This window comes from Sesamum indicum, linkage group LG2, assembly GCF_000512975.1.
Source record: "Sesamum indicum cultivar Zhongzhi No. 13 linkage group LG2, S_indicum_v1.0, whole genome shotgun sequence".
In the NCBI taxonomy this organism is placed as follows: Eukaryota; Viridiplantae; Streptophyta; class Magnoliopsida; order Lamiales; family Pedaliaceae; genus Sesamum; species Sesamum indicum.
Genome location: NC_026146.1, coordinates 18,474,881 through 18,488,798, shown reverse-complemented (window position 1 = coordinate 18,488,798; position 13,918 = coordinate 18,474,881). Strand labels below are relative to the sequence as shown.

Here is a 13,918-nt window from a genome sequence, read left to right as displayed (position 1 = left end):
TGATGGGCAACTTGAGCATCCTAAAACAAGAAGATCAATTGGAGAAGTCAGTGTCTTCCAGTAGCGTGAAACCTCCTGATATTACTATGCAATTCACTAGTAACTTGAGAAACATTGCTGATATCTTGTCTGTATCTCAACCGTCCGTGCCTTCACCAGTACTTCCTCAAATTCCATCATCACAACCAGTTCTGGGTCATCCAGCTGGAATGGAGACTAAAGCAGTAGTCACTGATTCTGGTAACCTAAGAAATGGAAATGACTCAACTACTGAAGCAGCTATTGCTGTCCCTCCCCGACCACTGAATGCCAATGCATGGAGTGACGTTGAACATTTGTTTGAGGGCTTTGATGACCAGCAAAAAGCTGCTATCCAGAGAGAAAGGGCTAGGAGGCTTGAAGAACAGAAGAAAATGTTTTCTGTTCGCAAGCTTTGCCTTGTCTTGGATCTGGATCATACACTCCTAAATTCAGCTAAGGCACGAAATTTTGCTCTTTCAATTAATTTTGGTTAAAACAACAGATTTTCACCAACTTTCTGCTGTATTTTCAGTTTGTTGAAGTTGATCCTCTGCACGATGAAATGCTCAGAAAGAAAGAAGAACAGGATCGTGAAAAGCCTCAGAGGCATCTATTTCGGTTTCCACATATGGGAATGTGGACCAAATTGCGGCCTGGGATATGGAATTTCTTGGAGAAGGTGATCCATAGCAGCTTTTTGCGCTTATTTGAATCAAAATCACATTAATACTTTCATTAATTCTTGAAGCATCTTCATTTACGTTTAGGCAAGTAAACTTTATGAGCTTCATCTGTACACCATGGGGAACAAGTATTATGCCACTGAGATGGCAAAATTGCTTGATCCGAAAGGGGAGCTGTTCTCTGGACGAGTTATCTCACGGGGTGATGATGGGGAGCCATTTGACAGTGATGACAGGGTTCCCAAGAGTAAGGACTTGGAGGGGGTTCTGGGTATGGAGTCAGCTGTTGTAATTATAGATGATTCTGTGCGAGTCTGGCCTCATAACAAGCTAAACTTGATAGTTGTGGAACGGTAAGGATTTGCCATGTTCCTGATGAGATTATGCTCATCACTTGATTTAGATTTTTAATACATTTAGTTTTTTAAGCTGAATTCTTCTCTCTTTCCGCAGGTATATTTATTTTCCCTGTAGTAGACGGCAATTTGGGTTACCAGGTCCCTCCCTTCTTGAGATTGATCACGATGAGAGACCAGAAGATGGGACCTTGGCCTCTTCTTTAGCGGTGAGCTTTTATTTTAGCAACATAATCCAATCATCAAAATATCCTTTAACAAATGAAACTAAAATTATTCAATAAACTCAAGAAAACAAAATGATGGTATTATTTATACCTATTAATGGGACAAAAAGAATTGACCGGAAGAAAAGGAGAGAACAATGGTACCTTTCTCTTTTGGGGGGGAGGGTGGTGGTGGTGGTGGGAGTTGTAGTCGTAATGGTAGTGGTGCTGCTACCTTGAATTAAAGGAAGAATAGTTTTCTTTGTGGGTGTGAACTTCCTCCACTTTTTGATTTGCTATTTTTATTTTTATTTTTTTTGGCTTAAGACAGGTTATTCAGAGAATACATGAAAACTTTTTTGCGCATCAGTCATTAGATGAAGCTGATGTTAGAAACATCTTAGCGTCTGAACAACGAAAGATACTTGCGGGTTGCCGAATTGTTTTCAGCAGAGTGTTCCCAGTTGGTGAAGCCAATCCTCACATGCATCCACTATGGCAGACAGCTGAGCAATTTGGTGCTGTCTGCATTAATCAGATCGATGAGCAGGTTACACATGTAGTCGCAAATTCACTTGGGACTGATAAGGTATTTCGTAGGTAGTTTAGTAGTCTGAATGTGTGCATCTCAGCTTAATAATATACCATAATAATAATAATAATATGAAACTTAGGTTGATTTCAATATCTATAATGTTTGCCTGTCATTCTCTTAATCCGGGAGTTCTTTAATGGAATTTTGCACGGTTTTTTGAGGAAAAAAAAAAAGAACAAAGAAAAAAAGAACAACTCTGATATTGGGTTCTGCTATCCTACTAAACAGGTGAATTGGGCCCTCTCCAGGGGAAGATTTGTTGTGCATCCTGGATGGTAAGATTGCATTCAATTGTTTTTGGATCAGAAATATTTTCCTAGTTACTTTGAGCGTTGCTGTCACATTAAGTTTATTTACTACTAAATAACACATGCAGGGTGGAAGCATCAGCTTTGCTATACCGAAGAGCTAATGAGCATGACTTTGCCATTAAACAACAATAAACAATCACCATATCATCTGGTAAAAAATGCCCCAACTATAAAATCTTCCATGTGATTGAATATGGGGAATGCGGACTATAAACTTGGAATTGGTAAACCACTCTGTTGCAAGTGGAATCTCGAAAGTCCATGACCACTTCCAAGAACCCTTGCTGGACAGTGTCTTGTGAGTCGAGGGTGCACCCAAGGTTTTCCCACCTCTTGAGGCCTTATGACTGCCATGATTCTCTGTAGCACGTGGAGATAATGGACCAAGGATAGTGGCTAATTCATCTTCTGAACTTTGCCGGGTCCTAATAAGTTGAGGGTTTTGAGGCATGAACCAAATTAAAATTTCAGAATTGTTGCATATTGATTTGAAGACCTCAAAACCAAAGAACTAAATCAGTTTATTGGCAGAGAAACTCGTTAGAGCAATCGATTCAAAACTGTGGTCGACCCGGTGGATAAAATTGGGACCATGGAACAAGGAATGTCCATGATTGTGAAGTGTCCTGAGGGTTCAAATATGAACAGGCCTCAAGAATGAACGTGTTGTAAATCTGTATGAAATTTATTCTCGGGCAACAGAGAAGAAAATGGTTTCCTCAGTTATATTTATTTCTCTCTTTATCAGATGGGCGTGCCGTTTGGTTCTTAGTAAAGAATAGCTGTTCACAGGATTTTTAATTGGCATGATAAATGTTTGAACCTGGGTGTGGGGATGTCTTAGGGGTGTAAGAAAATAAAAATAAAAAGAAAATGAAGACGACGATGTAGTGGCATTATAAATGCATGCGCATTTCGCACAGTTGAAGTTTCTAAAAAGATATTAAGCTTATGTAAAATATTATTAAATGTAAATTTAATATATTAAGAAATGCTTTTATCCCTGTGCTAAAATCTATAAATAAGAATTAAATGTAAATTAGTACTCCTAACGTTTGATTTTATCTTTTAAATAAATTTGTTAGTTAGTTAAATTTCATAGAATTTATATTTAATTTTAATTTATTTATTATTAATTTATTGTAGATTAAATAATTTTTTTGATCAAATTACCTTCAATTATTCAACATTTCAACATTTCAGGGAAGGATGCTGCAATCATCCTTTAAATTTATAAACGACTAATGCAAACTCTTAACATATTTTTCATACATAACTTCAAGCCTTCAATCTTTTGATATAAGAGTACATGCCATATCTTTTTAAAAAATATATTTATAATTTATGCACTCATATGTATACATACTTATCTTAATTTTTTAGATACTAACAGTTGTAGCTTTTTTCTTCATAGTAAAGATGACATAGCATTCTCGGGAAAAATTGTCAATTTCAGAATGATATCAAGGGAATGTTTTCAAAAACTTTCGCTTTTCAGTTGGAAGCTGAAGTAGAATTATAGTTGATGATGTTTGTCAAAAAAATAAAAAATAGATAAAAGTTAAACGGTATAGTATTTGAAAAAAAAATTACTTTTAAAATAAATTTAATGGATTAATGGATTAAAAGGATATTATTTTTTTTTGCTTATCATTTCACTTGTTATTTGTCTATAATAATTATTTTTTTATAAAAAATAATAAATTTTATTTTGATTAGTATATTTCATAATTACTTTTAAAAAAATAAAAAAGAGTTTGATTTAATAATGCTCCCACTAAGTAATACAATTATTAATTCATAATTAAATTTGCATGATTGCAAAAAAATAAATAGTTTATTAATTAATCAAATAATAATATTTAAATAAAATGATATAATTAGACAAATAAAATATAAAAATTTTAAAATATTTAATATGTAAAAGTGTAAATTTGATTATTAATTATTAAAATTATTCAAATTATTTAAAAAGTCCAACTTAAAAATAAATTAAGACGATAAAGTTGAATTAAGATTATTATAATAAGAGTATGGTAGGAAAAAATAAAGTTGGATTTGTTTACAAAAAAGCCAAAACAACTAGCTTTTGGCTTAAAAGTACTTTTTTTAGTCATTTCAAAAGTAGAAGTTCAAATATTTCAAAAGTAATTTTTGGAAGTTAGAAATTGAAAAACTCTTTTTTAAAACAGTTACAAACACTCTCCAGATTGGAGCAGGGGATATTTCATTGCTTCTCTTGCTCAAAGAGACAAAGTTCATTTTATTTTGTTTTGATTTGGAATAAGAGGCCTTCAACTCTGATCAATTATCTTGAAACTGGTGGTGAATCTCCGGGGATGATTGTTTAAGCCTCTCATTCGATTTATTATTAATTAAAAAAGTTGTATAAAATGCACTAGATATATGCAACTCTTCCTCCTAAGAAGCAGAACCTGCGTTCATTTTCGCATAATTGTAGCTGTCAAAGTAGTCTAAAACGAAGCATACATGGTCGATAATTAATCATATAGCTGTGGGTTTTATGTCAGCTTTGTGAAACTGCGATCTGCACTGACATCCAATTCCTAGGCACACCACCGTTTCAGTACTATCGTAGACTTGTAGTTAAGTTGGTTGGTTTATTTAAGTTGAATGTCAAGGAAGAAAAATAAAAGACTTGGGGTTCATATTCTAAGGTTGGGTTTAAATTAATAGCTACGGACTTTCCTGAAGCAAGTAAAATCCTGAAGTCAACGGAAGAAACCTCATTGCGTGTATAGAAAAAGGAGGACATCCCCTTAACATGTATACATAGTTAATTACAGTCAAACATAGATGCTCTTAATTTTTCCGCCCTTTTGAATCTTTCACCTGGCTCGTGGACTGCAAATTCTGTTGACCTCTTCTCTTAACATGAATAGGTTTGAACAGCTAGAAAATCAGCTTGTTCAGCAGTTGATGGTGTCCGTTACCTGCATCTGATTTGAGTCAAAATTCTGGTTTTCAATATAAATAACTAGAGACACGCAACAAATTGATCAAGCTTATACATCACACCTTACTTCTTCCATTATGATGAGGTTGAAAGTTGTGGTTCCCCTTGTTTTTGCCTTTGTCATCATAGCTACGGAATGCAATTATGAAGGTATTGATTTTCCGTAATCGCGATAAATGCAGATGGACCACTGTTTTTTGGTGCTTCCTTTTCATCTAAATTAAATTTACTAACATTATAAGTCTTGTCATTAGGAACTTGAAAATGTGGAATATCTTTCACTGACAAGTAGTTTTCTGTAACTAACATTATTGATCAGTGGATGTGCTGTATGCATGGAGGCTTGAGCTGACAGATCCAAATAATGTGCTTCGGAGTTGGGATCCGACACAAAGAAATCCCTGCCCCTGGTTTCATGTAACTTGCAACTCCGACAACAGAGTGGTGAGAGTGTAAGTTAGACTTCTCTCTTGATGTAATTTTTTTCTTTGAGAACAACATGATCTATTAATATTACCAATATTTATTTATTTTAAAGGGTATGAAAGTAATTTTTATACATCAGCCATATAATAAATACATTCACCCTACCACATTATAAAACACTCAACATCACTATAAGTACTCAAGATCAAATTTTTAATGCAAGTTCATTGTTCATTGATAAGAAAACTCATAACCCTCTCTCTCTCTATTAATACTAGACTTGAAAAACAATCGTATGCACAAGGTATTTTTCCTATAAAATCCCTTAGTCTCTTACCACATCACAACAATAATCTTTGTTTCTTTTTTTGATGGGAGTCTTTTTCGATTCTCTTGAAAATGAAATGAACTTCAATAATACAGGGACCTCGGCAACGCTGGACTGTCTGGGTCGCTTGTGGCTGAGCTGGGAGGTTTGACTTATCTTCAATATCTGTAAGTGTGAGGAAAGAAATTTAACTATAGGAACTGAAAAAAGAGTTCATTAATTTCATTTTACAACAGCAAGTATCATGACGATTTTTCTTTTAAAAAAAATAATTAATAGGCAATTGGAGGGAAATAAGATCAGTGGAAGAATACCAAGCGAGCTGGGCAATTTGACAAATCTCATCAGTCTTGGGCTATCTCAAAATATACTAAGTGGACCCATCCCAGTATCTCTTGGCAACTTGAGATCCTTGAGATTCATGTATGCTCGTCTCGTCTTTATACTGCAAATCTCTATTTTATTTTTAATGACACAATTGAAAATAAGTTAGCAAAACTTAATTAATATTATTGGATGCAGGAACTTAAACAGCAACAAATTAAGTGGGAGGATCCCAGACACCGTAATTCAACTGATCAAATGGGGTCAATTGCAGACTCTGTAAGTTAGTAGCTATCCCATCCTTCACCTATCTTTTTTTAAGTTAAACCACCTCGGTTAGTGAGTTTTTTGGGATCCCGTTCTCTTCTTTATTCAAAAATAAAAAATAACTAAATTTAAAAAAGGGAATACTAACTTCCTAGTATCACCTAAACCATCATAAATAAAAAGTATTACTCCCTTACGATAAATGAGCAATAAAGCATAAATAAGTAGTATTACTCCCTTACAAAAAATTTTTTAGTTAAAATGTCAAAGAAGAGAATGAGTTAAAGGCGATAATCCAATATGTCAAAAAAATTTCTATCAATTTACTCAGATTTTCTATCAATATTAAACTACCGGCAAAATGCATCCTACCCTCCTGTGTGATGCAAAATTACCAATTTATCCTCTTGTATTAAAAAAATAAGTAATTTATTACCTTGTGTTTTAATAATATGAGCATAATACCCCCTCCCGCGAGTAGTGTGATACACGTACCTATTTTTTTTAAGTTACTTTTTATTTACAATTGTTGGATCTTACTTAACACAAATCAACCGTTCATATTACATCAATAATATTCTATGATTTATAAATCTTATTTAAATTAACAGTTGACATCTTATTTTAAAAAATTACCTGTCCAAATTTAATTTAAATATATATTTTATATACAAATTTTTTTAAAATATATATTTGAAATGTATGCCATATATATGGTGTATATATATATAAATAATATTTTACATATATACATTTGTGTATAGCTCAACGGGGCCAACCCCCCATCCCTCCATTGCCGGGGCCCATCCCCCTCCCTTACAGACCGCCCCCCTCCCTTCCCCTTTCTTCCCCTCCCCCATCTCTCCTCCCCTTTCCCATCGCTCTTCCCCTCCCCCACCTCCCCCTCCCCCAGCCTCCCTCCGTCGCCCCCTCCCCTTCCCGTCACCATTTTTTATTTTTTATTAGAATTATATGTAAATATTGTGTATATATATGTATGTGTATGTATAATTTATAATTTATTTTTTTGTAATTAATTATTTTTTTATTTATATTATATATGTATATATTGTATATATATGTATGTATATATAAATTATAATTATGTTTATAACTTGTATAAATTTGAACCATCAATCTGATTCAAATAAATATGAGCCATTGATCCTATATATAAATATGAATAGTTGATCTAAATAAAAAAAGATCTAATTTATTGATTTGTTTATCAAAAATCTCCACTGTTAATATATACATAAAAAAATCAAACAGTAAAAATCTCCACCGTTAATATATATATAAAAAAATCTAACGGTTCAATTTTATGAGTATAAACGTCATTTTATAGGTAAAGTTTAATCAAAATCGTGTATAGGACGCGTGTATTGCACCTCTCGCATAAGGGGTAGTATTTTGCTTCTTTTTTAAGAATACAAAGAAATAAATTATTTATTTTTTTAATACAAGAGAAAAAATTGCTATTTTTATATAATATAGGGGCAGGATGCATTTTTGCCTGTTAAACTACACTACCATTGTAATCATTCGTTGACTTGCAATCAAATTTTCAGGAATGTTTCGGACAATCAATTGGCGGGGACTACCCGCCTTACGAATACAACAGGTAGATTCGGACACCCCCCTTTTTCGATAATTGGCAACCCCTTTGATTTCCAGCACTATTTGATTCTTAATAGTTAATAATCAAATATACCAATTGACCCTCTACAATTTTTTAGGACTTAGCAATAGCCACCCCGACACCAGATATCAAATTCTGTTTAAATTCTTCTTTATTCAATCAATTACCAGTGATTATATATCTTATTTATTGAAGGATTTCAAATCACGACTATAATTCAAGATCCAAAAGCCTAGACGGACTGCTGAGCCGGAGGCTTACGTCTTGCGATGCAACAAGTGCTTCAATCTGTGTGCTGGCAATGTTATGATACATAAACATGCGTATAAATAATTTTGCAAGGAATTAATAATGGAAGCCTCACTGTTACTTGGTGGCTCTTACTCTTGGAGATAATGTAATGTCTCATCAAACTAAACTAGTAAATGTGACACTATGTATGTGTATAATTTTTTAAAAATATTTAAAATAGTAAAATTAAATCATAAATTGTATTATTATTTTCTATAGAGTAAAAAGTTACCTAAAATATATACTAATTACAAAAACAAAGGCTCTTTTGTGTTTAAAAAGGAAGTTATTTAATTATACATTTTCAAAAATAAGTGTTTTATTTTTACATAATAATTCATTCCCCACTTTATTTCTACAAAATAAATTATTTAATTTATAGAGGTTAAAAATATAAAGTTAACATATTTCGATAGTTCTTATGCCGCAATTTTAAACTACCAAAAGAAAACCCATGTCAATTGCCCCCCCCCCCCCCCCCCCCACCCCCCCAAACCAAACACAATGCATCACACGTCTCCATCTTCCTCTCTCGCTAAGTGCATCAACCCCACTATCCCACTCTCTCTCTCTCCAATTTTAATTACAAATGTACCAAATGCTCTCATAGTGCAAAATACTTGCTTGAATAAAAGAATGCTATGTACAAAGGTAATGATTTTTAATATACAATTTTTATCACCTTTTGCTACACCTCTTTATAATTAAACCACTTTCTCTAATAAATATGTTTGGAGTTACTTTTAAGAAGCAAATAACAGAAAATGATGATCCTCAAATCCAGTGGTGTAGAATTAACTTTAAAAAAAAAAAACATACACTCACAGTCACATTGTTCTTTTAAAAATATATATTCTTTTTGAATGAAAATACAAAAAAATTTGGATGAAAGTACTTTGTATCGGTATTGTTGGATAATAAAATGGTCCATGACCATAAGGTAGGCCCATAACTCACTTGAATGGCCCGGTTACTTTGGCCCACTCCATTTGCTCCGGCCCATGGCCCCTTAGTCCACAACCTGTTTCGCCCCATGACTCGGTTTGCTAAGTACTTAAGTTGACCTAATCCGAACCCTACCTCATTTCCTCTCATCTGACTCTCTCTCTTCTCTCTCTCATTCGCGGTCTCCTCTGTTTCTCCTCCCCTTTCCTCATTGCTCCAGTTTCCCATGGTTTTGGGACTTCAACCACAGCCTTCCTCCTCCTTTCTCCTGCAATCAGAGCCACCTTATATAGTGGTCAATTCTACTAATTGTGGGTAACAAAGTGAACCCTAAGTGGTGAACCTTTATGGTCTTAGAAAAAAGGTCTTTGTGGCGAAGGACTAAGTGTCAAAACCTTGAGCAATCGTGAGTTTTTAAGGTTGTCAATCTTTGTGACTGTGAGAAAGGCCTAAATAACGGATCTGGCTCTCTAAGCCTTGTTATACTTGTTCTTTTATTGTTAATATTACTGTGTATGATTTGTTCTGTAATCAATCTGTAATTAAAGGTTTGAAAACTCACTGGTTTGTAATAGTAAATAGGGTTTCCACACAACAGTGGTATCAGAGCACGGGTGCTCTGTCTCGAAGACCTACTGTAACATCTCTCCTTTTACTCTGTTTCTTATTTTTCTGTTCTAATATTGCTATCTATTGTTGTTAAATATTCCACTGCTAAATATCTATCTTAACCGCGGTTTTACTACCCTCAATCTCTCACCTGGTCGGACCTTGACGTCATCGGGTATCTGATCAGGAATTAGGTTGGGAAGCCTCGGAATAATCAATGAATTTTTTGTTCGAATAATCTGTGATATTTCTCTTGATTTTTATTACTATTTTTTTGTGTATAATCTGTGATATTCTCTCGATTGATTATTCTATGATTTTTTTGCTCTATTATTGCATTCTTGCTTGCTTGAAAAATTAGCTTAATTGTAAACCTATTTACTGTTTTTGGAAAAATTTTCGAACATCTTTTTTGGCTTTTCTGAAAATTGATTTTTTTTAAGAAATTGCAATTGTGAAAAATCCCTAAATTTTTAAAATTCTAAAAATCATTAATAAGTCTTTTAAATATGGCGGGTTATAATCTCCAACCTTTTGACAGTAAAAGTAATTTTTTTATTTGGCAACAAAAGATGAAAGGGATATTAATTCATGAAAAAATATTTAAAGCAATAGATGGGAAATATGCTGAAGGAGTTTTAGAAGAAAAGAGGTTAGAAAATGACAAGTATGGCTACTCATCCATAATTTTAAATTTGTCAGAGACAGTCCCTAGGAAGGTAGAAAAATAGGAATATGCTAAAGACTTATGGGAAAAACTTGAAGAACTTTACACTAAAACCTCTTTACCCAGTAAACTATTTCTATTAGAAAAGTTTTTTCGGTATATAAATAATTTTGGAAGATCATATTTGGAGAAAGAGAAAACAAATATTAACTATAAATATATAACAACTTATAGTTTTTACCACTTGTAGATAGTGGGAGAAATGTCAAAGTTAGTGGGTGGAAAAAAAAACAGAAAAAAAAAAAGTAAACTAGAAAAAATAGACACCAAATGAATGTTCTTTCTTAATATATAGTATAGATAAGTGCTAGCACAATCTACAAGTGTGCAGAATATAAATACAAAAAATTCTATAATTCTTTAAAGAAAATTATTAAATTAGAATTACTATATTTTTAAAGTTTAGCTATGATACTTTCTTAAATAAATGTTGAAAAAGCATAAAAGTATTTTAATAGTTGTAGGATATCAAGTTGTACTTGCCAAATCAATTGTGCATTCTTACTCTCATTTATAGATTAATATTATATGGGATGATCATTTTATATGTAAGTGAGAAAGATATTTTAATAAAATAATATAAGAATATAGAAGAGAAAACCTACTCCTGAACTGCTCCTCCACATTTCAAATTCAAATCTTATTTGGGAAAACCTGTTTATGACATGAACGGCTACTCCTGTATATTTTCCCCAAAACTGCATGTGCTGGAAAATTTTTAACATGCAACATGAGAAAAATAGCATTTATAACGAGTTAATATTACAAATTATGATGTTAAATTTAATTTAATCTAACTTCTACTGATTATACACTGGATCCATCCCTATATTACTTCTACTGCATGATATTATATCTGTGATTTCACACATAAAAATATAAAAACATAAATAAGAAACGAGAAAATGAAACAATATAAGACTACAATTGAATTGATTGATTTAAAATTATGAATTTCAAATATCTAACAATAGATTTTTTGTATTTATTTGGATCATCTTAAATTCCAAATATTTGAAATCCTTCTACTCTATTTTTGAATTACATTCTATTGAACACCGAAGAATTTCAAATTCTTTTAATATGGGATGACTTTAAATCCTTTATCCAAATCATTTCCTCAAATGCAAATCCAAATTTAGCTGAGTATAGTACAAAAGCATGATACAAACAATTTTTGTCTTACCGTTCCCTGTATAAATTTTATTCCATTACAAAATACACTGACAAAATTGACAAATTTACTGAGGGTAAATACAGAATTTTGTAGATAATGTCATTATTTTTATGTTCCAAACTTTATTACCGACAGAATCATGCGAGTTTTGTTGGGAAATGAAAGGACATTTATGTAGCTAGTGCTACTGTTTTCTGCAGCTAATGGTACAATAGATCCATCAGAGCTTAGCATATAAAGGTTTTCTCTTCTGGTGTTGAGCTGATATTGCTTCTGTTAGATCATCCGACAGAAGAACTCCAGAGTTCCATGTTGCAACATAATCCAAACCTTGATCCAATCTCAGGTCTCTGCTTTGTATCAATACCCTCTTCGTTCCAGTGACTGCAAGTGGAGACTTTGCCGCAATACCTATTCACAGAAGTAAAACATTCCTTGATACAGAATATGAACAATTGATTTCCTCAGAAAATTGTTTGACCTCTACATAGTTTTAACGTAGACACCACTGAAAATACAGGGTCCACCATGTTAAGGCCACATGTTAGAAACTGCAGTTAAATTCATCCCAAGTACGACTGAGCTTGTTTGAAGCTAATCAAGCTCAATCCACAAAATCATTCCCTATGACAATGCTTCATCTACTTCTTTTGTGAGCCCGCCAAACAGAGCCTTGAAATCTAATTCGGGCATTTCCTCAACGTCCTATCATTTTGAGAGAAAAAAGTAAACTACCAATCATGTCAATAGAGATGGTACCTTTTGCTTTGCAAATCAAATGTCCAAACCAAATCCAGAAAGCAAGAAAGAAAAAAACCAGACATTTTCTCACAGAAACTTGAGACAACAAAACAAAAATCTATACTTAAACAAAATTAAAAAACCATCACAAAAGGATAATACCATTTTAAGTCACACTATGAAAAGAGTATGCCAATTGCCAAGATACCATGTTATTACTCAACAAGAATTATCAAACTAATATATCTATCTTTAACTTTGAATGAGCCTGCTCCAAAATGCTAGGGAGATAAGGTTAATAGAACAACTAAATGTGAAAAAGACTAACTTACCCTCAGCAATTTCTGCAACCCCTTTCTCCAAGGCTTCCTTGGTGCTAAAAACCCTCGTGACTAGTCCCAAATCCTTCGCCTCCAAACCCGAGAACCTTCGAGCCGTGAGAGCCAGCTCCATGGCATTACCAAACCCAACAATTCCTGGAAGCCTCTGGAGCGATCCTAGATCCGCCGTGATCGCCAAGTCCACTTCTTTCACCGAAAAGAAGGCATTTTCAGTAGAATACCTGACGTCACAGGCGGTAATTATGTCCACACCTCCCCCAAGGCACGCCCCGTGGACGGCAGCAATCACGGGCTTCCTGCACTCCTCAATGGCAGTCACGGCTCGTTGCAAGAACTTTATCTCCCGACGGAGCTTCTCCCCGGTGCGTCCGGTGTCGGCAGCCCGGGTTTCTTGAGAGAGGGAGTTGAGCAATTGGAGATCGATACCGGTGCAGAAATGATTGCCGACCCCGGAGAGGATGATGACGCCGGCTTCCGGATTCTGGTCGAGGGAGGAGAGTGCGGCAGGGAATTCAGTGAAGAAGTCACGTGAGAGGGAGTTGCCACGTGATGGGCGGTCGATGAACAAATAGAAGACTCGAGAATCGGGGGATTTCTGCTTGATCTTTAAGGATTTGTAATTTTCTTCCATTGTCACCTTACCGTCAGTGTGAATGAATTATTGTTAGAAGATAAGCTGATAATATAATGAAATGGGAAATTGAAGGAAATTGTATTGCAGGGCTGTCAATTGTAGGCTAGCCAGGCCCATATCATTTAAAGGCCTAACATATTAATTACTGCTCAACCCACCACAAGGCCCAGGAGGTTTTTCCATCAGAAGCTATTGTACCAGACCCAATTTTCCCAGCTGGGTCAGACCCGACCCGACCCCCTCTATTTTTCTTTTTTATTTTAAAAAGTTGATTAGAAAATTTAAAAAAATCGAATTAAGTAAAAATCCATTAATAT

At 33.9% G+C, this 13,918-nt stretch overlaps 2 protein-coding genes and 1 long non-coding RNA gene across 4 annotated transcripts in view; 2 read left to right on the top strand and 1 right to left on the bottom strand.

Annotated features, from left to right (window-relative positions):
- LOC105156794 (RNA polymerase II C-terminal domain phosphatase-like 3) overlaps positions 1 to 2,919 on the top strand; it is a 6,489-nt gene extending 3,570 nt beyond the window's left edge. The window contains 7 exon segments of the mRNA XM_020691965.1: positions 1 to 479; positions 554 to 700; positions 789 to 1,057; positions 1,158 to 1,269; positions 1,598 to 1,855; positions 2,090 to 2,136; positions 2,238 to 2,919. The exon segment at positions 1 to 479 is cut by the window's left edge and continues 14 nt beyond it. Of these exon segments, the coding sequence (XP_020547624.1) occupies positions 1 to 479; positions 554 to 700; positions 789 to 1,057; positions 1,158 to 1,269; positions 1,598 to 1,855; positions 2,090 to 2,136; positions 2,238 to 2,304 (1,379 nt within the window). The 3' untranslated portion in view covers positions 2,305 to 2,919.
- LOC105156727 lies at positions 5,152 to 8,617 on the top strand. Of its 2 annotated transcripts, none has more exons than XR_002286612.1 (7): positions 5,152 to 5,299; positions 5,469 to 5,601; positions 5,999 to 6,070; positions 6,183 to 6,326; positions 6,426 to 6,510; positions 8,066 to 8,118; positions 8,332 to 8,617. It is a non-coding gene; the product is annotated as an LRR receptor kinase BAK1 (long non-coding RNA). The 2 variants fall into 2 exon arrangements; XR_847378.2 differs by having other exon boundaries at positions 6,426 to 6,506; positions 8,332 to 8,606.
- On the bottom strand, positions 11,874 to 13,637 carry LOC105156726 (delta(3,5)-Delta(2,4)-dienoyl-CoA isomerase, peroxisomal). The gene is made up of 2 exons (XM_011072945.2): positions 12,959 to 13,637; positions 11,874 to 12,296 (listed from the first exon to the last, which is right to left on the bottom strand). The coding sequence occupies exons 1-2, from the start codon at positions 13,596 to 13,598 to the stop codon at positions 12,106 to 12,108; spliced, it is 831 nt and encodes a 276-aa protein (XP_011071247.1). The 5' UTR covers positions 13,599 to 13,637; the 3' UTR covers positions 11,874 to 12,105.

Bases quoted from the DNA above. Each gene is read 5' to 3' on its own strand.
- LOC105156726 (XM_011072945.2), bottom strand. From the start codon at position 13,598: ATGGAAGAAAATTACAAATCCTTAAAGATCAAGCAGAAATCCCCCGAT. The intron at 12,297-12,958 runs GTAAGTTAGTCT...TTCTGTGAATAG, and splicing joins GGTTGCAGAAATTGCTGAGG to GTATTGCGGCAAAGTCTCCA.